Consider the following 20,108-nt stretch of genomic DNA (forward strand, 5'->3'; position numbering starts at 1 on the left):
ATTTTAACTATATTTCGGTGCAAAACTTGTGATTCAAAACCTGTTTACTAGCTGTTCGAAGGTGGCAAACCGTTGCAAGAAATAGTCTAGTCAGATTTCATGTTATAAATCATTATATACGTTGCCGTTTAGGGTGAGAAACGTGGTAGTCGTAGCCTTGGGCCCGGAACCTCTTGAGAAAACAATTAAGCCACGGCAAATAAGGAAACCATTCCTTATTATTAGTTGTTTGTATGGTATTGAGCTATTATATCACTACTCAGTCTGTTAATTATGGCCGAAGAAATCTTGGGAGATATTCATGAGGAGGTGCATGCCACTGTTCTTTCTCATAGTTTAGGCGATGCTGAATTGGATGGGCGGCATGAAGGAAAAAACAGTTCTACAACCGAACAAGGTGTAGAAGGCTTAGAAGCATCTATTTTAGAATCATCATCAAATTTATCTGGCTCTTCCCCAAATCATATAATGATAGCACCCTCATCGGGTGTGAATTTTAGCAAATTGCTGTCGTTTGTTGGTTCTTGTTCTATAAATTTGTTAGTACCGTTCTTAAATGGGCTAATGCTTGGTTTTGGGGAATTACTTGCTCATGAAATAAGTTGGAAGTTCACGTGGTTTAATAGGGAGCGCAATAGCGGATATAGAATTTATCCAGAGACGAGGAAGTTGTTTGAGATGAACGAAGAGCTCAAGACAGATCAGCAGCAACAGCAGCAAGATGGACTTGACATCGATCACCCTAACTCAGATGGATTTTTATAGTTCTTTTGAAATAGTTTACGTAAACTTGGGGCTTATACTGCTCAAAGTAATATGATGACAATGTGGATTAGCTTTAGCACTGTTTTCAAGTTACATTGATATAAATGTAAATTATCATATACAGAAATGAATGGATACACATGACTATAGAATCAATTACTTTGAATGCTGGTGCTGGCGATTCTCTAATTCCAACAGATTACCTTCCCTTTCGGTATAGCATCTGTAGGTTCTGTCCTTGCCAATCGGAAAACGTTTTGATTTACCGCACCTGCAGCTATACACCAAAACATCTCCATTTGGATTTTTTCGTCCTTGTCTTGATTGATTCTCAACAAAAACTTTCATTGTCCTGGTCGGTACCTGTAAGCGGAGACACGCTTTACATATACTACGCTTCATGGCAGGCGTCATAGATAAATTAACCTTCTTCTGAATCAAATCCAAATTCTTCATGTATGCACTAGACAACTCCTGTTTTGGGTCTTTGTCATGCGATATTGTATGAAATGCAGATAATTGGAATAAGTAGTTAATGCGTTGCAAATGCTCTTTAGAAGAGACACTTTTTGGAGGCGGTATAAGCAAAATTCCCTCTTCGTTAATGCTTTGATGCTGCTGACCCTGATTCCTCTTAGAACTTGATTTGCCCATATTTCAGTGTGATATGAATCCCTCCGCCTCTGAATTTAGATGTGGTTTATGCTTTATCATCTACAGCATATAAAGAAACAGATTGTATTAGATTTTGTCCGGTACTAATAACGTTACCCTACCTAACGTACACTCCCGTAGTCAATTTCCCCTATTGTGCGACTACTGCTAAGGTCCCGCCCAAGCCTACGCAATGGTGAATAAACGGTCAACTCCCATTCGGTTGCATTTAGCCCTGTAGTTTTTGCCCTTAAAATTGAAAATATCCCGTAACGTTCAACAGGTAGCAATTCAATTTTTACATGGTTGCCATTTTTCAAACGAGTTAAACAGTCCGTCGTAACCTGGAGCTCACACGTTAACAACACAAAGTCAAGAACAAATAGCATTGTCCTTCCTCTTCTTTCACAGTCAAACTCCCCTAGAAGATCAGTAAACAAATATCCATAATTGTAGCGACAAACGTCTGTTTCCAAATTTAGGAAACTATGGTAAAGTATAGTGTATATGCTCTGAAAAATAATTAACAAATGTAACACATGTAGTGTCTTTCCTAATAGCTCTTTTAGAGTCAATTCGGTATCCTGGGGTGTCTCAACATCAAAATATGTATACTCTACGTTATTTGCAAATTTCGCCAGTGATATTAGCAAAAGTGGGAGGATGCCATTGAGGATGGACTTATCCCTTACAAATCTGATGTATATGATCGTATATGTTAGCATTAATATCTGCTTTGCAAACACCTCACCCTCCCTCATTTCTGTATCTTGCTTGGCCCTAGTAGGCGGTATAAGTCTGATTAAATGAATGTAACCTTTATGAATAAAATGACGGCTGTTCCTTACAATAAGTCCGGGTAATTTCATTCACGTGATAAGGTATTAAATGGTGACCAGTTTTTCGACAATTTGTCGCGGGACGTTATGAAGATGAACTAACTCTCTGCCCCTTGTTTAAATATTAAAGTAAGGTCTATTTTCAATTGGTTTTAGATTGTTGAAGTGTTACTACCTCCTATTTATTTATGTTTACCATCAGCTTTGAGGTATAGAGAAAAGCAATGTCTTTGAATCCAAGATATAGTGGACTACTGCGGTTGTTATTGCTAAAAGGGGCTAATGTGGGAACAAGGCCTCATTACTACGCTAAAATTGGCCATTATAACTTTGGAAATGTTAGAAATTTTGCATTGTCCTCAATGACAATCAGGCGGTCCTATAGTGATTACAAGAGACCTGGCCACTTCATAGAACAGGATAAAGAGGAATTAAAGGATGAAAAGCCGCCAGTCATCCCTGTACCAGCTAAGAAATCTAAAGAAGCCTTGTGGGCAAAGATTAAGCATGAAGTGAAGCATTACGTTAATGGAACCAAATTGTTAGGATATGAACTGAAAATTTCGATGAAGTTGCTTATAAAGTTTGCGAAGGGGTATGAGCTCTCTAGACGTGAAAAAATTCAGCTCAAAAGAACCATGGGTGATATTTTCCGTTTAGTGCCATTCTCCGCATTTATTATTATCCCATTTGCAGAGCTCTTACTTCCTGTAGCTTTAAAGCTGTTCCCTAATATGTTACCGTCAACGTATGAATCGGGCAAGGATAAGCAAAAAAAGGTACAACTTCTGGCTGATACTCGCCAAAAGACCTCAGATCTGTTGCATGAGACTCTAGAAGAGTCCTCTTTAATCAGCTACAATACCTTAGAAAGTAGTGAAAAGAAGAAAAAATTCCTCGCATTTTTCAAGAAATTAAACTCTCCTAAAGATGGTGCAGTGAGTGTATTTACCCATGATGAAATTGCTTCCGTTACCAGGATGTTTAAAAATGATTCTGTTTTGGATAACCTCTCGCGCCCTCAGCTGGTTGCAATGGCTAAGTATATGTCACTACGTCCTTTTGGTACTGACGCGATGTTGAGATATCAGATTCGTCGCAGTCTAAAGACAATCATGGATGATGATAAGGTTTTAGATTATGAAGGTGTGGAATCGCTGACGACGGAAGAATTATACCAGGCTGCAATATTGAGAGGTATGAAGACATTTGGTGTTCCTAAACAGCAATTGATCGACTATATGAACGTATGGTTGAATATGAGACTAAGGCAAAGAATTCCAAGTGTATTGATGATACTTTCTAGTGCCTATACATATGGTGGAATGATTGATGGCTCTGCAAGTAAGCAGAATCCTCAAGCTGTTGTTGGATTGGGTGATAAACGACACAAGGATTTGATGGATTTCTACTTTGACGCTATACTACAAGTCTTAGGTTCTATTCCTGATCCAGTATATAATGTGGCTAAGCTAGAAGTTTCAAGTTCTAAAGAACAGAAGGATTCATTGAAGGACGAAGCCGCAAATAAAGTGGTCGAAGAACAAAAGGAAACTCCACAAGAAAAAGCAAAGGAAGAACCGGTACTGAAGGCGCCGGAAGTGAAGACCAAAATGCAACCTTCTTCAGTCGATACAGAAACTAGTCACGGTAAGATAGAACCCAAGCCAGAGAAACAAACTGAAAGAGAAGAGGAAGAGATACAAGCAACTGATGACAACGAATTGAAGTTGAAGGTGCTAAAGGAACAAGAAGAATTGATTAGAAAGGAAGAGGAAGAAGCGAAGCTAAGAGCACCTAATACTGTTGTCGACGATAACATTTCCTTGGAGGAAGATGAACCTGAAGATTCCAAATCGAACAAAGAGCCACCGAAAGAAAAGGAAATAACAAAGGAAAAGGAAAAAGCTAAATGAACTTATTTCCGTAAATTCTTTTCATTAAATATTTGTGTATAGTTATATAAATTAGGTATCCTGGTTTATATTAATATTATTTATGAAATTTTAAGGATGTTTATAACTGGTTTTAGGCCTAATGGGAGCGCTTTAATATAAATGTTTAAATGTACATTAAAGTAATCCTAAGGATGTCGAATGTTAGAATGCAGAACCAAGATCTATTAGACAGCCGTAATTGACAATTTCAGAAATATAATTAAACATTCAGTTCTAAGTTAAAACAAAAAATGCTCACGTGTAACTTCTGCGAGTGTATGAAATAAGAAAGAGTTGCTTTCGTATAGCTCATCCGATATAGTGTAACGGCTATCACACCACGCTTTCACCGTGGAGACCCGGGTTCGACTCCCGGTATCGGAGTATTAGAGTGTTTCGGCATTAAATTTTTTATTTTTGTAATTAACGGTTGTAGGTATTGAATTGCGATTGGTCCGCGTGCAAATCAAATGCATTAAACCAGTTCCTCAGTTAGCTGCGTTAGGGTAAGCGGGTAATCCGGATGCTAGAGTGTATAAGTATCTCGCCTGATGGTGAGTTTATAGATGGCGATGGTAACCAAATTCAATTACGGGGAGTTAACTTGACTTTTAATAACAAGTTCCCACAGTTTCCCTATCTACCAACGAATGCACCGATCGAAGATGACTTTTGGGATGAAGCTGAACAAGTTTCTTTTGTAGATGATTCGTTGAGCTCAGAAGATATTGAGGCCCATATTACTAGATTAAAATTACTCGGCTATAACTGCATTAGAAGTTGTTTCACTTGGGAGGCTATTGAACATGGCGGCCCTGGCGTGTATGACAAAGACTATATGGACTTCACAGTACGAGTATTAAAAATAATACAAAAAGTTGGGGGAATTTATGTCTACTTAGATCCTCATCAAGATGTTTGGTCAAGATTTTCTGGTGGTTCTGGTGCCCCATTATGGACCTTATACTGTGCGGGATTCCAACCAAAAGGATTCCAAGCGACGGAGGCGGCAATCTTGCATAATTACTATATTGATCCTGAGAGCAAATCTGAATTGTTTGTTTACCCTAAAATGATCTGGTCTACCAATTACTTTCGATTGGCTTGTCAGACAATGTTCACTTTATTTTATGGTGGGAAGGATTTTGCTCCAAAGTGCATAATAAACGGTGTAAATATCCAAGATTACCTTCAGGATAAGTTTTTAAAGGCTGTAATGACATTTTATTCATATATTAAAGAAAATGCTCCTGATTTGTTCGAAGAAAATGTTGTTATTGGCTTGGAAACTTTGAATGAACCTCATTTTGGCTACCTCAATGTGCTAAACTTGGATGAATTTTCAAAAGATAGGAGCCTAAAGAAGGGTACTACCCCCACATCCTACCAAAGTTTTCTACTAGGCGAGGGTATAGCCTGTAATGTTGATATTTACGATATTACTATTTTCGGTGCCAAAAGAGTTGGCAGGACATTGGTAGACCCTAAGGGCGTGAAGGCCTGGCTCACTGAGAGTGAACGCCATGAACTTGACAAAAAATATAACTGGGTTAGGGACCCAGCATGGCTACCAGGTTGTATATGGAAGGCGCATGGTGTGTGGGGATTTGACGAAAAACACAAGCCGGTACTTTTAAATCCGGAGTATTTTAGCAAGTCTCCTAGGACTGGTGAACCCCTTAGTATCAAGTACTTCACTAACCACTATTTCATTGAGTTTTTCGCTAAATTTAGGAAGATGTTCAGAGAGATTGATGATAAGGCGTTATTGTTTCTTGAACCGCCAGTCCTAAAAGAGCCACCGTTCCTAAGAGGTAGCCACTTAATAGACAACAAGACAGTATATGCTTGCCATTTTTACGATGGCATGTCCTTAATGTTCAATTCATGGAACAGGAAGTTCAACATTGATACTTTTGGATATATGCGGGACAGGTACAGCCATCCCATTTTTGGTATCGTTTTTGGTGAGACAAATACAAGGAAATGCTTCCGAAGGCAATTAAGAGAGATGAAGTCCGAAGGTAGGGCCTTTCTTGGAGATCATGTTCCCATATTCTTTACTGAAATAGGTATGCCTTACAATATGGAGGAAAAGAAGGGCGTTAGAACGGAAAGGTTCACCTCTGAAGTTCGCGCCAACGATGCATTGGGGTTTGCTTTAGAGAGCAACAACATGTCATATTCTTTATGGTGCTATAATCCCAATAATAGCCATAAGTGGGGCGACAACTGGAACCAGGAGAACTTTTCAATTTGGAATTCCGAAGTTGCTGTTAGCGAGCCCAAAAAGATTATATTCAAAGCTAATGGTGACCCTTCTGCATCGTTCTCGTGCTCAACGGTATCAACTGCGGGCTCAGAAGATAAAAACCACGAGGAGGATGCGGCAAAGATATTCGATTACAGCGGGTTTCGCGCATTAGATGCAATTCTGAGACCTTTTCCAACTAAAATACATGGCAAATTTGTTAATGCTGAGTTCAATCTAGAACAGTCACGTTATAAACTAGAAATTCAAGCTCGTGATGATATTGAAGGATTCACTACGGTATTTTTGTCCTATTATCATTTCCCTATCGAATCTAGTGAGGTCAAAGTATCATCCGGCCATGTTGTTAGTGATGTAGAAAATCAATCGATAAGATGGTACCATAGTAAGGGAGGAAACCAGACCTTACAAGTAGAATTGAAAACCGATGAGATGAATTCATCGCAGATCGATTCAACAGGATGCACATTGATGTAGTATTACATATATCATAAAATACGAACAACGCTCTTTAACGCGTAAATGACTTGGCGATGCCTCTTTCACAGTAAAATGTTATATATAATAGTCAAGCGTTCAAGCTGCACGTTAATCGAGATAATTAATTCCTAAAAACAGATAAATTTGCAAAATATGCCTTCTTTTGCGGAGAATTCTTCGAAAGCAATGGAATCAACTCCACCAGTGGTTGAATCTGCTTCATCTATGTCACCGCCGAGTTCAGCGGCTGCAAGCTCTGGTCCTAGTTCATCAGATATGCAGTACTACTACCAATATTTGTATCCATTCAAAGTCGTTTTTCAATGGCTTAATCATTACCCCAAACCGCAAAGGGATATGATTAATCGTGAGTTTGCAATGGCGTTTAGATCTGGTGCGTATAAAAGATACAATTCATTTAATACAGTCCAGGAATTCAAGCAGCAAATTCAGAAGGGCAATCCTGATAGGTTTGAAATAGGTGCTGTGTATAACAAGCCACCTCGTGATCGAGACTCAGTGTTAAAAACTGAGATGAAACCAATTGAAAAAGAATTGGTTTTCGATATTGATATGGATGACTACGATGCTTTCAGAACATGCTGCTCAGGCGCTCATGTGTGCGAAAAGTGTTGGAAATTCATATCCCTGGCGATTAAGGTTATGAATACTTCCTTTGAAGAAGATTTCGGATTTCAAGATTTCATTTGGGTGTTTTCGGGAAGACGTGGTGCGCACTGCTGGATAAGTGATAAACGAGCCCGGGTACTAACAGATTCCCAGAGACGGGGTATGCTAGACTATATGAATGTTATCAAGGATAGGAACTTAGAGAAGAAGATGAATTTCATTAGACCGTACCATCCACATCTTTCAAGATCACTCGAAATCCTGAAGCCGCATTTTACCGCTTTTATTTTACGTGAACAGGACCCATGGCAAAAAGATACCGTCGCTTTCCAGACTATTCTTCCTGCATTACATGATAAGCTTCTCAGCGAGGCCTTAAAGAAGTACTGGACTGAAAACCCCGGAAGATCCAGTGAAACGAAGTGGAAAGATATTGATCAACTTGCTTTAGCCCAGAACAAACAGGCAAAGAGGCAAGATTACATTACTAGATTAAAGGAATCTAAAGAAGATCTTATACTCACAGTTTTATACCCAAAACTAGATATAGAAGTGACGAAACAAACAATTCATTTGCTGAAAGCTCCATTTTGCATACATCCTTCCACAGGTAATGTTTGTGTTCCGATCTCAGAGAACTTCACGCCTTCAGATGCTCCCAAACTAATAACATTACAGCGCGAAATGGAGCAGAATGGAAACAACGCTGATGAAACATCGTTGAAGCCATTTATATCAATATTTAATTCTCACGTTTCGGCGGTTATGAAAACAGAGATCAGCTTCCGTAAACGTGAACGTGAAGACGGAAATGATGAAAATATGGACTTCTAAGCATAGCTATAGGCATATAAAATCCAAGGGACCTTTTAGCAAGCCAGTTTATCCTGTTTAAATAGTTAATCTAAATATGTATGGGCTATTGTATATTATACATTAAACCGGGTAACCACGGGTTATCGTGTTCGTATTCTGTAACATTTGATTCTCTGGGTGGCAAATATAGATACAGATACTTAATGCCTAAATCGTGTCAACCACTGCATCGAAGCTATATCAGTGGTAGCAGTACTCTAATCTAACTCATTAGTTTCAATTTCACATAAGAATTATACAATGGATATTATTCTCGGTATTAGGGTACAAGACTCTGTGATTTTAGCATCTTCGAAGGCAGTAACTAAAGGTATAAGTGTTATAAAAGCAACAGATGATAAAGCACTTCAATTATCTCCACACTGCTTGCTATCATTTAGTGGCGAGTCTGGTGACTCAGTGCAATTTGCTGAATATATTCAGGCAAACATGCAGCTATATATCATAAGAGAAAACTATGAATTATCACCGCAGGCGCAAGCAAGTTTTGTCAGAAATGAACTGGCTAAGTCATTAAGGTCTAGAAAACCATTCCAAGTGAATGTATTGGTTGGTGGTTATGATTTAAGAAAAGAGAAGCCTGAACTGTATCAAATTGACTATTTAGGAGTGAAAGTTGAATTGCCATATGCTGCACATGGTTACGCTGGATTTTATACCTTTTCGCTTTTGGATCACCACTATAGGCCAGACATGACTACTGAAGAAGGTCTGGATTTGTTGAAGCTTTGTGTCGAAGAATTGGAACGCAGAATGCCAATCGATTTCAAAGGTGTAATGGTTAAGGTTGTTGATAAGAATGGAGTTAGAGTAATTGACGACTTTCCATCAGGAGCTTAACGTAATGAATGTAAAAAATAAATAAAAAACTGTACAGTACAATACCGAAGTGCATTACTTATACTTCAGCTCCATATTGACTATTGTAGTGCAACAGCATCACGTGACTTATTTAGACAATAAACATTGATTTTAAATAAAGTAGCTAAAGAATAATCAGCGTTTAAACAATTAACTCCAGCATTAAATGGAAACTCCAAGTATTGTTCCCATATGCAAACTATCAGGAAGGAAATCTTAGCAATCATAGGCATAGATGACGAAGTTGTGGCAGATTTTGTGCTTGAAATTTGTGGAAAATGTAATACCATCGATGACTTTATTAAACGAATCGAAGAGCTAGACGTTAATATTCCTGAGCCAAAAATTAGGACTCTTTTCAACATCATCACTGCGCGAAAAGATGATAAAAAATGTACTGCTCATGAAGAAGCCAAAGCTAAGGTTTCAAAATTACTTAACGAAGAGTTAGGTCCACTAGATCCTGTTGTTGTTGATTTTATTGATGAAATATGTTCTAAGAATGACTCTCTGACTGCATTCCATGCAGCTATGGAGGAAATGGAATGTGGTATGAGCTCTAGTTGTATATTTAAGATATTCAGGCTCCTGAAGCCTAGTAAAGCCCTTAGGAAAGAAGAACCGCAGAGGGAGATTACTGCCCTTACACTTCCGGACACCAAACCTACATGGGATGATATCAAAACCGACAAATACCAGCTTCCGGCATCAGATCCAGCCCCTATTAAAGGGAAAATATACTCAGCTAAAGTCAAAACAATTACTACTTTCGGGTGTTTTGCAAGAATACTAGGAGTTATGGAACGGAATTGTGATGGATTAGTACATATATCTGAAATGAGCATGGAGAGAGTTTCATCGCCAAAAGATGTTGTACAAATTGGTCAAACAATCTTTGTGAAAGTAGTGAAAATTCAGTCTAATGGGAAAATATCATTAAGCATGAAGGCGGTTGACCAGCAAACGGGGAAAGAAGTAGTTGAACAATTTAGTAAACCACTTACGAGAGATCGTCAAACTCGGAAGCTTACTTCTGCAGAAAGATGGGAGATCATGCAATCGATTCAAAGTGGTGTTGCATCCATAGATGACTTCCCTGAGCTACAAGAGGAAATGCGGGAGCAACATGACAATTCACGGGAGACTCAGTCTAAGAAACGGATTCCTGTTGCAGAAGAAGTTATTTCAGTGGAACTTAATACCAAATTTGAGCCAAAATTTTTAGTGGGACAAGTTGATCAATTCAAAAGGCCCGAAATGCCAACGATTGCCAAAGTTCCCAAGGGATCGATGGCTAATGTATCTCTTAATGGATCGCATACATTGCTGGAGCACAGAAAGATTAAGATTAAGAAGAAAAAGGAAGCTGAAGCGGAGCTTAGACGCCAAAGGAATTTGGATGATCCTATACTGGCTCCAGAAAAGGAATTTACTGACAAGCAGCTTGCTACTACTGCATGGGAAAGGAATAGAATGAAAGAAAATATTACATACGGCAAAAGGGTGAATCTGCCAATGAAACAGCAAAGGGAAAGCCTCCCAATATTTTCCTTGAGACAAGAATTAGTAAATGTTATTTCAGCCAAACAATTTGTTGTAATTGTTGGTGAAACCGGTTCAGGTAAAACAACACAGTTGACACAATATTTGTACGAAGAAGGCTTCACAGTTAATGGTATCATAGGATGTACACAACCACGTCGTGTTGCTGCAGTTTCGGTCGCCAAAAGAGTAGCTGAAGAAATGGACTGTGATCTGGGGCAGGAAGTTGGGTATACAATCAGATTTGAAGATGAGACCTCGCCTAGGACGAAGATTAAGTATATGACAGATGGTATGCTTCAAATAGAGGCGCTACTGGATCCTTTAATGTCTAGATATTCTGTAATATTACTAGATGAAGCCCATGAACGTACTGTTGCCACAGATGTATTATTTGCATTACTGAAAAAGGCAGCAATGAAGAGACCTGATTTGAAGGTTATTGTAACATCAGCGACATTGGATGCGGGCAAGTTTTCCAGATATTTCAACGACTGCCCAATAGTCAAAATTCCTGGGAGAACATTCCCTGTAGATGTGAAATATGCTGAAACTCCCCAAATGGATTATATCGAAAGTGCTTTGGACACGGTTATGGAAATACATATTAATGAGGATCCAGGGGATATATTAGTATTTCTGACTGGCCAAGAGGAGATTGACACTTGTTGTGAAATATTATATGAGAGGATCAAGACATTAGGAGATGCGGTCCAACAACTGGTTTTACTTCCTGTGTATTCGGCACTGCCGAGCGAGATACAATCCAAAATTTTTGAACCCACACCCGAGGGGACTCGGAAGGTTATCTTTGCTACTAATATTGCAGAAACTTCGATCACTATTGATGGAGTTTATTATGTTGTTGATCCTGGGTTTGCAAAAGTAAACACATATAATCCTAGAGCCGGTATGGAACAGCTTATTATATCGCCCATTTCACAGGCCCAAGCCAATCAACGTAAGGGAAGAGCAGGAAGAACAGGCCCTGGTAAGTGTTTCCGTTTATACACTGAAGCTGCCTTTAATAATGAAATGATGCCAAATTCTGTCCCAGAGATACAGCGTATGAATCTTGAGCATACAATTTTGATGTTAAAGGCAATGGGAATTAATGACTTGTTAAACTTTGAATTTATGGACCCACCGTCGAAATCCTCGATGGCCCAAGCATTGGAAGCGTTATATAATTTACAGGCTTTGGATGATGATGGATATCTAACTACACTAGGCAAACAGATGTCACAATTTCCTATGGAACCTTCGCTCTCTCGAGCGTTAATTGCTGCGGTTGGAAATAATTGTTCTGATGAAATTCTGACTATTATTTCGATGTTGTCTGTTCAAAATGTATTCTACAGGCCCAAAGAAAAACAACAAGAAGCCGATACCCGGAAGGCTAGATTCCATCACCCTTACGGAGATCATTTAACATTATTGAACGTTTACAAGCGTTGGCAGGACAATAATTATAGTAAAACTTTTTGCATTGAGAATTTCCTTCATGAGCGCCATATGAAGCGGGCTAGAGACGTTAAGAACCAATTACAGCTAATTTTCAAGAAACTAGGCTTACCGGTTGTAAGTTGTCACAACCAGTTGGATCTAATAAGAAAATCATTGGTATTTGGGTTTTTTAGAAATGCTGTTAAAAGAGATATAACTGCTGGGTACAAAAGAATAGTAGATGGTACATCGGTCAGTATCCATCCGTCAAGCTCTTTGTTTGGAAAAGAATATGACTATTTAATATATCACAGTCTTGTATTAACTACAAGAGAATATATGTCGAATGCAACTGTCATTGATCCTCAATGGCTAACTGAGACTGCGCCCCATTATTATAAAGTTGCTGATGCAGACAGTGATTCTAAGAAAAAAGCCAAAATCATACCACTACATAATAGATTTTCCAAGGACCAGGACTCTTGGAGATTGAGTTCTATTAGACAGTCTAAGGAAAGGGCATTAGGAATAAAAAGATAAATTTAAATGAAATTAGTAATATAATAAGTAATCTTCAAGTCATTAATAGGTTATCCTTTTATATGTATGTTAGATGGACTTTTCCTTACGATTATTGGGAGTCTAGTTTATTTAATATAGGTACTGTACACTAAATAAAACTCAAAATCCAGAAATACTTCACTTACAACTTTCATGTTTTCAATAGAAGAATTAAAAGAAGGCTATAATTTAGTCTGAATCCGGGACCAATAGATATATTTGATAAAGTGTCGCTGATTTTGGTGTGCAAGTTGAGATATCTGACCATTTTCCTGATATTCAATTGTTGTACCTTAGATTTAAAGAGCCTGTAACATAAAAATATTTTATCTATGAAGTTCAATGTTCTTCCTAAGAACTCAAAAGTTCTGGTTATTGGAGGTGGTATTTCAGGACTTTCATATTCCTACTATTTGGCAAAGTTAAGACCAGATGTCGGTATTACATTGCTAGAGGCCTCAAAGAGATGCGGAGGTTATATCAACTCTTCTGTATACAAGAATAACTCACGTCAAAACATTGTGCTAGAGAAAGGTCCCAGGACTTTAAGAGGTGTCTCAGACGGCACTTTATTGATTGTGGACACCTTAAGACAGCTAGGAAACCAAGATATTGTCCAGTACATTGATAAAGAGAGTGACGCCAACAAGAAGTACCTACTAGCAGCCAATAATCAGCTACTTCAAGTTCCCAACTCGCTCTCGACCTTCTTTAAGTTTTTAAAGAATCCTCTGAGTAAAGGCTTTCTCACGGGGATATTGGGCGAGTACCTCAGGCCCAGTAGGAAAGACATATCAGATGAATCAGCGTTCGAATTCTTTTCAAGAAGATTTGGAAATAAACATGTGCCAGGTAACATACTAAGTGCTATTTATCATGGAATTTATGCGGACGATATTAAGAAACTCTCTGCCCAAAGAGTAGCTCGAGTAATGTACGATATGGAAAGAGAACACGGTTCACTAATAAAGGCTGTTTTTAGGAAAAACAAAACTGAAGGTCTTCATCCCGACCTGGTTAATTATATGAAGGCTTTCAATCTAGATGAAAATGATTTAATGGCGTTAAGTAAAAAACTGAAGAAAGTTCCTATAATTGGTTTGAAGGGAGGGCTGCAACTGTTCCCAAGTATTCTAAGGAACGCTCTGCAGCAATTGCCTAACGTTCAAATTCACATTAATAAACGAGTATCACGACTACTTTACTCAGAAGGAAAGTTCGAATATACAACTGTTGATGGGATCAAGGAAAGCGATTTTGATTTTACGAGGTTTAACATAAACCCATCTGAAATGTCCGAAATCGTTGCCGATCCCTCGATATCAAAAGGTCTAGAGCTCGTGAAATCGAATACTATTATACTGGTAAACATTTACATTCCAAATAAAGATATAATTAAGCCATATCATGGCTTTGGCTACCTGGTACCGTTAACTACGCCGAATCCAGACATGCTCTTGGGAGTTATTTTCGACTCTGTAATTGAGCATAATTTCAAACCACTATTCTCAATTGGGAATGCTCCTGATAATAATAATATTATTTCTAATACAAAGTTGACAGCAATGGTAGGTGGGCATCATCTTTCTGATTCTGATTTACCTGGCATGTCCAATAGCACGTTCATCACCAATAAATTGAAGCAACTATTGTCATCTCACTTAAATGTCCATGAGTCTACCTTTAATGATGCATACTGGGAAGTTACAGTAGTTGATAATTGCCTTCCAAAGTTCCATGTCGGATATAATACCTGGCTGAACAATACATCTAGTAGCATTAAACAGTTATATGAGGACAGGGTTTCACTTGGTGGAATGGCTTTTAGCGCTGGACCTGGTGTCCCAGACGTTGTCATGAACGCCTTTACGGAGGCACTCCATATTAGCAAGCAGTCCACTCAACTGAAAATCGAATCTTAAAGCCCATGCAACATAATAGAACCAACAGGCCCTCGTTACCCCACCCTTAAAGCTTTTATAGAGTGTATATTAAGCATGAACTTTTAGAGAGATATTCGTACTTCACGACATATAATTTATAGTTACCGTATTGTATATTGGAGAAGATTCATTACAAGCATCCTGAAACTCGCCCTCACAGCAACAACAATCGTTGGCCCTGGAAGCCATATTATCAGATTTTGAGCATCTATATATCATGGATGATGGACCATTGACAAAGAAACCTAAGTATGCTGCATATGCATCTCAGCAGCCATCTGAAGAGAATTCTACACCGAAGAACACTCTTTATGTGAATAATCTTAATGATCAAATAAGAGTAGAAACTCTTAAATCTAATCTGTATTTACTATTTTCAACTTTCGGAGAAGTATTGAGGGTTTCTATAAGTCACAAACAAAGAGGCCAAGCATTTATCATTTTTAGATCCGTAGATGAGGCTAACTTAGCTATGCTTTCTTTAAAGAACGAGCATCTTTTCGGAAAGCCAATGCATATTGAATTCAGTAAAGCAGACACCAAGGATGTACGATAGATTATCTGTTATGGGTTAAATGTATAATAGAACTATTGTTTGAAACTTGCCAGCACGTTGAATTTGTGAGAATCCGAGAGTCTTGATGTACTGGGATTGACTATACGTAACAGCATTGCTGGCGATTTCCCCTGGCACAATGGAGCTCTTAACTAAATTAATATGCATCTCGAATAGAGCGGGGATCCTAATTATAGCATTATTATCGATTTATATCCGTATCGTAACGATTGACGTCTGCAGCCGAGTATTATTTGCGAAACTTCGAATTTAAAATATATATGTAGGAAGTAAGGAAGACAGGGGTAACGGATATCCGTAATCACTTCTCCATTAATTAGTTCTGTTCTAGTAACCGTAGGACGAATTAGAACTTAGATAGAGCTCATTGAGTTATTTAAACAGTGCTATAAAATGTCAGGGAAGTTCCATGTGACACTCATCCAAGAACTCAAACAGTCCTTACCGCTCTCTCAGTCTTGTAAGTAGACCGCCTCGGATAGTATAACTACACTTAATATCTAGTATCTCAGGGTCTAGCATAAAAAAGATCTAGAGTATCAACTTCTTTTAACATGAGCCGTTCTTGCTTCCAGATCATGAAACATACTATATAAATCAGAAGCTTTAAAAAATAATATATAGAGGTGATCAATCATAAAAATTAGGCCATATTTGTAGTAATCAATAAACTAAAAGGCTTTTTTACTGTTGTTACACCCTTAGCTTTGTTGTATTTAACCACTATATGAATTTCATAACATAAAATATTAAAAAGGAATACTGTTTTAAGTCAAAACTAAATATATTCAATATAACTACTAACTGAACAGGACATTAAAGACATTGTTTTGGTGTATTATTAGGCCGTGAAATACCAATGTCATCATCAGGCTTGGGTGAGTCGCGTACTGAATTGTTGAGTTGGCTCAATGACCTCTTATGTTTAAACTATACAAGAGTTGAGCAATGTGGGAACGGTGCTGCTTATTGCCAAATAATGGATTCTATATTTTGCGATATTCCAATGAATCGTGTAAAGTTTGATTCTCGTGCGGAGTATGAGTCTTTAAGCAATTTCAAGATTTTGCAGAGCTGCTTTACCAAACATAAGATTGAGAAAACAATATTCGTAGACCGATTGATAAAGTGCAGGTTTCAAGATAATCTAGAATTCTTGCAATGGTTGAAGAAATTTTGGTTGCAGAATAAAGACGAATCACCATACGATGCGCAGTTGCGTCGTAAAGCACAGAAGCCTTCAGGTACAGCGGAAGGTGTATCATCATCGATCACACAGGCTTCAAAAAAACGTACATTAACTACTTCTGCCTCCTCATTGAATGAGATGTCAGCGTCTCCTAGCACAAAACCTCGCATTTTACAGAAAGTGAGGCCTATTGGTCAGTTCAACGGATCTGCTGGCATTTCAGGTACTGTCATGAAGAGAACTCCGTCTTCTGGCACCACTTCACGGAAACCGCAATTGACATCGATGTCAGCATCTGCTAGCAATGATCAATTGGCGAAGTTGCAAATGGAGCTTGATAGTTCCAATATGAAAATAGATAAGCTGAACCAAGAAGTAACGCACTACCAGGACGCGATGAATATTATGGAGAGAGAACGAGATTTTTACTTTGGTAAACTACGGGATATTGAAATTCTCGTTCAATCCACACAAGATTTATACAAAGAAGGTGTGTACAATGATGACCCACAAGAACTTAACAGGTTTTTAGGGAAGGTGAACCAGATCTTGTATTCTACGGAAGAAGGATTTGAGGTTACTCAGACTGAAGAGGTAGCCATAGCAGCCAACGGGGATCATACAGGACCAATGCTTCATCAGGGGTTAGAAACAGTCACACCCATACAAAATCTCCTCACTGATGAGGAGACCTTCTAATGTTTTAACAACATAGTACCAACAAATTATCCATTATATTGTGTTTTGTGTGTAGATGCATTTTGCTATATACATGAAAGTTTAAACATTCTTTCCATTGAAGGGAGAAAGTAACAGACTAGTTATTAAAGATACAAGTCGCACGGATTATAAGACTAGACTTTTAAAACATGAAATGTAGCTGTAGTAAAATGAGCCTCTCAATCCAAAGGCAAAGAAATTCAATTCTAGTTACCGTTTATTTTATTTTAGTTTTTGCGATCAAGGTATTTCTCGAAAGTATCACTTTTTTCAGGGAACGGTCTGGGCCCCAGCAGTTCAACGATATCGTTTCTGGTCAGAACCTCCTTTTCTAGAAGACGTTTTGCTAGCTTATCGACTTTATCCAGGTTATTGGTTAGTAACTCTTTACAGACGGCGTGAGCCTCGTCAACAAGTCTTTTAACTTCTAAGTCAATCCGCCTAGCTGTTTTCTCACTGAATGGTTTATTGAATTGCACACTTGTGTCCGATTGTTCATAACTTATATATCCGATATCCTTGGACATACCTAGCGAAGTTACCATTGTCTGTGCCATGGCAGTAACCTTCTTGAAGTCATCTTGGGCACCACTTGTAACATAGGGGAAGTGAAGTTCTTCAGAAACTCTTCCACCAAGAGCCATAATCATTTTATGCCTCAATTGTTCTGAAGAAATCAAATACTGATCAGGAGGTAAATACTGTGCATACCCCAAAGCACTTGAACCACGAGGTATGATGGAAACTTTCAATAAAGGATCTGCGAATTCCAAGAACCAACCACATATTGCATGCCCAGCTTCATGATACGCAACAGTTTTCTTTTCTTCTGGGGAAAGGACTTTAGACTTCCTTTCCAAACCAGCGATAGATCTCTCGATTGCTTTTTCAAAGTGGTGAAATTCCACGTATGAATCAGAATGCCTGGCAGCTATTAGGGCTGATTCATTACATGCGTTGGCTATATCAGCACCAGAAAACCCTGGAGTCAAGGCTGCAAGCTTACCGGCAAATACATCAAGTTTCTTTGCATCGCGAAGTGAAGGTTCCAAGTTCAATTTAGCTAAATGCACCTTGTAGATAGCCTTCCTACCTTCAACATCTGGAGCGTCAAGTTGAATATGTCTATCGAACCGACCAGGACGTAACAAAGCCGAATCAAGAACATCTGGCCTATTTGTACCTGCCAACACAATAATCTGATCGCTAGAGGTAAACCCATCCATTTCAACTAAAAGTTGGTTGAGCGTTGATTCTCTTTCATCGTTTGAAGTACCCATTGCACCACCCTTGCCACGACTTTTACCAATAGCATCAATTTCGTCGACGAAGATAATAGCAGGTGCAAATGATCTGGCACTATTAAAGAGATCACGAACCCTTGAAGCACCTACACCGACGAACATCTCAACAAACTCAGACCCTGAAACACTTAAAAATGGCACGTTTGCTTCTCCCGCTGTGGCCTTTGCTAAAAGAGTCTTACCGGTACCCGGAGGGCCTGATAATATAGCTCCTCTTGGAATCCTTGCACCCAAAGCCTTGAATTTTTCAGGATTCTTGAGGAAATCAACAAACTCCATAACTTCAACCTTTGCTTCATCACATCCTGCTACATCTTTAAATTTTACTTTCACATCAGTCTCCTTATTAAATAACTTAGCACGGGATTTGCCGACATTGAAAATCCCCGAAGAGTTTGGGCCCATGCCTCCAGGCCCACCTGCCTTCCTTGCGCGCTTTGTCATGTACATTAAGGCACCTAAAATAATTAAAGTAGGCCCGAACGGGTACAGATACTGGAGCGGAGAAACTTGATCCACATAGGTCACTGGCAACCTCTCTTCCGGGGGGATTCCTAGTCTATCCTGAGTACGTTCAAGCTCCTGCTCAAACACATCAACCGAACCAATAGTAAACGCCACTGTTGGACTACGGTTTGCAAAATCCATCCCACGTGACCAGTCGTTTCTCACATTCGCCTGCGGAAGCAGCTCCGCCTGAACCATCTGCTTATTTACCACAAATAGTTGCTTAACAAGACCCTTTTCCAGATACTGCGTTTTAAATTCCTGGAGCGTCATCACCTCTTGCTCCTCGTTTCCTTGCCATAATGTGCCAAGCATATGGGTGAAAAATGTCAACCCCACTGTCAAGTATAGACTACGCGCAAATTGCGGCGACTTGAAATAGTCCGAAAAATTCTGATATTCCCCGCCATCCTTCTGGCCGTCTTTTCGATTATCTTTCTGGTTATTATCCTTAGCCTCGCCTTTGTCATCTTTACCATCTTCAGCCCTCCTTGGTGCACTCCAATGCAGCAACGCACGTTGCTGAAATGACCCCTGCCGCAGAGGCTGAATCCCGCCAAATGTAAACTCCTGTTTCCATGACCGCAATAAAGGCCGCAGGCCAATTCGCCCACTACCTAATATACGAATCATCGCAATCTTTTCCTTATACTCTTGCCGCCGTCAAGGTTGTTATTTACCTAGCTACATATTTTCACCAATAAATCTACAAGGGTGGCAAAAGTATTTCGTACAAAGAGAATCACCATACACGATTGAGAATCATAAAAAACCATGTGACCAGGATACGGAACGGTTTGTTTGTTGTACAGCAAGCCGACAGATCTCCTACGCAGGCAGATCCAAGGCTATACTCAAGGCCCGGCAACTAATTCTTATTACTACTATGCGGCAATTCATTAACAAAAGAAACAGGCGCGGAATTTGTGCAATGAAAATCTATACCTACTGTCTTAATGTAGCAACTACAAGTGATTTATTTGAGCTTTTTTTAGCCACCAGCAC

At 38.9% G+C, this 20,108-nt stretch overlaps 12 protein-coding genes and 1 non-coding gene across 13 annotated transcripts; 10 read left to right on the forward strand and 3 right to left on the reverse strand.

Annotated features, from left to right (window-relative positions):
• Positions 1-273: 273 nt before the first annotated feature.
• On the forward strand, positions 274-765 carry MIM1 (Mim1p; the record flags this gene model as incomplete). The annotated part of the gene is made up of 1 exon (XM_018133431.1): positions 274-765. One exon carries the CDS (start codon positions 274-276, stop codon positions 763-765), a length of 492 nt encoding a protein of 163 aa, XP_017988920.1.
• A 156-nt stretch (positions 766-921) lies between these two features.
• Positions 922-1,419, reverse strand: RPR2 (ribonuclease P protein subunit RPR2; the record flags this gene model as incomplete). The annotated part of the gene is made up of 1 exon (XM_018133432.1): positions 922-1,419. The coding sequence occupies one exon, from the start codon at positions 1,417-1,419 to the stop codon at positions 922-924; it is 498 nt and encodes a 165-aa protein (XP_017988921.1).
• A 122-nt stretch (positions 1,420-1,541) lies between these two features.
• VLD1 (Vld1p) lies at positions 1,542-2,180 on the reverse strand (the record flags this gene model as incomplete). The annotated part of the gene is made up of 1 exon (XM_018133433.1): positions 1,542-2,180. The coding sequence occupies one exon, from the start codon at positions 2,178-2,180 to the stop codon at positions 1,542-1,544; it is 639 nt and encodes a 212-aa protein (XP_017988922.1).
• A 302-nt stretch (positions 2,181-2,482) lies between these two features.
• On the forward strand, positions 2,483-4,174 carry MDM38 (ribosome-binding protein MDM38; the record flags this gene model as incomplete). Its single annotated transcript, XM_018133434.1, has 1 exon — positions 2,483-4,174. One exon carries the CDS (start codon positions 2,483-2,485, stop codon positions 4,172-4,174), a length of 1,692 nt encoding a protein of 563 aa, XP_017988923.1.
• Positions 4,175-4,507: 333 nt separating this feature from the next.
• AW171_hschr63924 lies at positions 4,508-4,579 on the forward strand. The gene has a single exon. It is a non-coding gene; the product is annotated as a tRNA-Glu (tRNA).
• Positions 4,580-4,718: 139 nt separating this feature from the next.
• Positions 4,719-6,944, forward strand: EGH1 (hydrolase; the record flags this gene model as incomplete). The annotated part of the gene is made up of 1 exon (XM_018133435.1): positions 4,719-6,944. One exon carries the CDS (start codon positions 4,719-4,721, stop codon positions 6,942-6,944), a length of 2,226 nt encoding a protein of 741 aa, XP_017988924.1.
• Positions 6,945-7,100: 156 nt separating this feature from the next.
• On the forward strand, positions 7,101-8,411 carry PRI1 (DNA primase subunit PRI1; the record flags this gene model as incomplete). The annotated part of the gene is made up of 1 exon (XM_018133436.1): positions 7,101-8,411. One exon carries the CDS (start codon positions 7,101-7,103, stop codon positions 8,409-8,411), a length of 1,311 nt encoding a protein of 436 aa, XP_017988925.1.
• Positions 8,412-8,693: 282 nt separating this feature from the next.
• On the forward strand, positions 8,694-9,293 carry PRE1 (proteasome core particle subunit beta 4; the record flags this gene model as incomplete). The annotated part of the gene is made up of 1 exon (XM_018133437.1): positions 8,694-9,293. The coding sequence occupies one exon, from the start codon at positions 8,694-8,696 to the stop codon at positions 9,291-9,293; it is 600 nt and encodes a 199-aa protein (XP_017988926.1).
• Positions 9,294-9,506: 213 nt separating this feature from the next.
• Positions 9,507-12,842, forward strand: PRP22 (DEAH-box ATP-dependent RNA helicase PRP22; the record flags this gene model as incomplete). Its single annotated transcript, XM_018133438.1, has 1 exon — positions 9,507-12,842. The coding sequence occupies one exon, from the start codon at positions 9,507-9,509 to the stop codon at positions 12,840-12,842; it is 3,336 nt and encodes a 1,111-aa protein (XP_017988927.1).
• Positions 12,843-13,195: 353 nt separating this feature from the next.
• Positions 13,196-14,785, forward strand: HEM14 (oxygen-dependent protoporphyrinogen oxidase; the record flags this gene model as incomplete). The annotated part of the gene is made up of 1 exon (XM_018133439.1): positions 13,196-14,785. The coding sequence occupies one exon, from the start codon at positions 13,196-13,198 to the stop codon at positions 14,783-14,785; it is 1,590 nt and encodes a 529-aa protein (XP_017988928.1).
• Positions 14,786-15,023: 238 nt separating this feature from the next.
• Positions 15,024-15,362, forward strand: MSL1 (U2 snRNP complex subunit MSL1; the record flags this gene model as incomplete). Its single annotated transcript, XM_018133440.1, has 1 exon — positions 15,024-15,362. The coding sequence occupies one exon, from the start codon at positions 15,024-15,026 to the stop codon at positions 15,360-15,362; it is 339 nt and encodes a 112-aa protein (XP_017988929.1).
• Positions 15,363-16,242: 880 nt separating this feature from the next.
• On the forward strand, positions 16,243-17,271 carry BIM1 (microtubule-binding protein BIM1; the record flags this gene model as incomplete). The annotated part of the gene is made up of 1 exon (XM_018133441.1): positions 16,243-17,271. The coding sequence occupies one exon, from the start codon at positions 16,243-16,245 to the stop codon at positions 17,269-17,271; it is 1,029 nt and encodes a 342-aa protein (XP_017988930.1).
• Positions 17,272-17,519: 248 nt separating this feature from the next.
• AFG3 (AAA family ATPase AFG3) lies at positions 17,520-19,736 on the reverse strand (the record flags this gene model as incomplete). The annotated part of the gene is made up of 1 exon (XM_018133442.1): positions 17,520-19,736. The coding sequence occupies one exon, from the start codon at positions 19,734-19,736 to the stop codon at positions 17,520-17,522; it is 2,217 nt and encodes a 738-aa protein (XP_017988931.1).
• Between the last annotated feature and the right edge of the window lie 372 nt (positions 19,737-20,108).

The sequence above is a fragment of the Eremothecium sinecaudum genome, chromosome VI (genome assembly GCF_001548555.1).
Source record: "Eremothecium sinecaudum strain ATCC 58844 chromosome VI, complete sequence".
Classification (NCBI taxonomy): domain Eukaryota; kingdom Fungi; phylum Ascomycota; class Saccharomycetes; order Saccharomycetales; family Saccharomycetaceae; genus Eremothecium; species Eremothecium sinecaudum.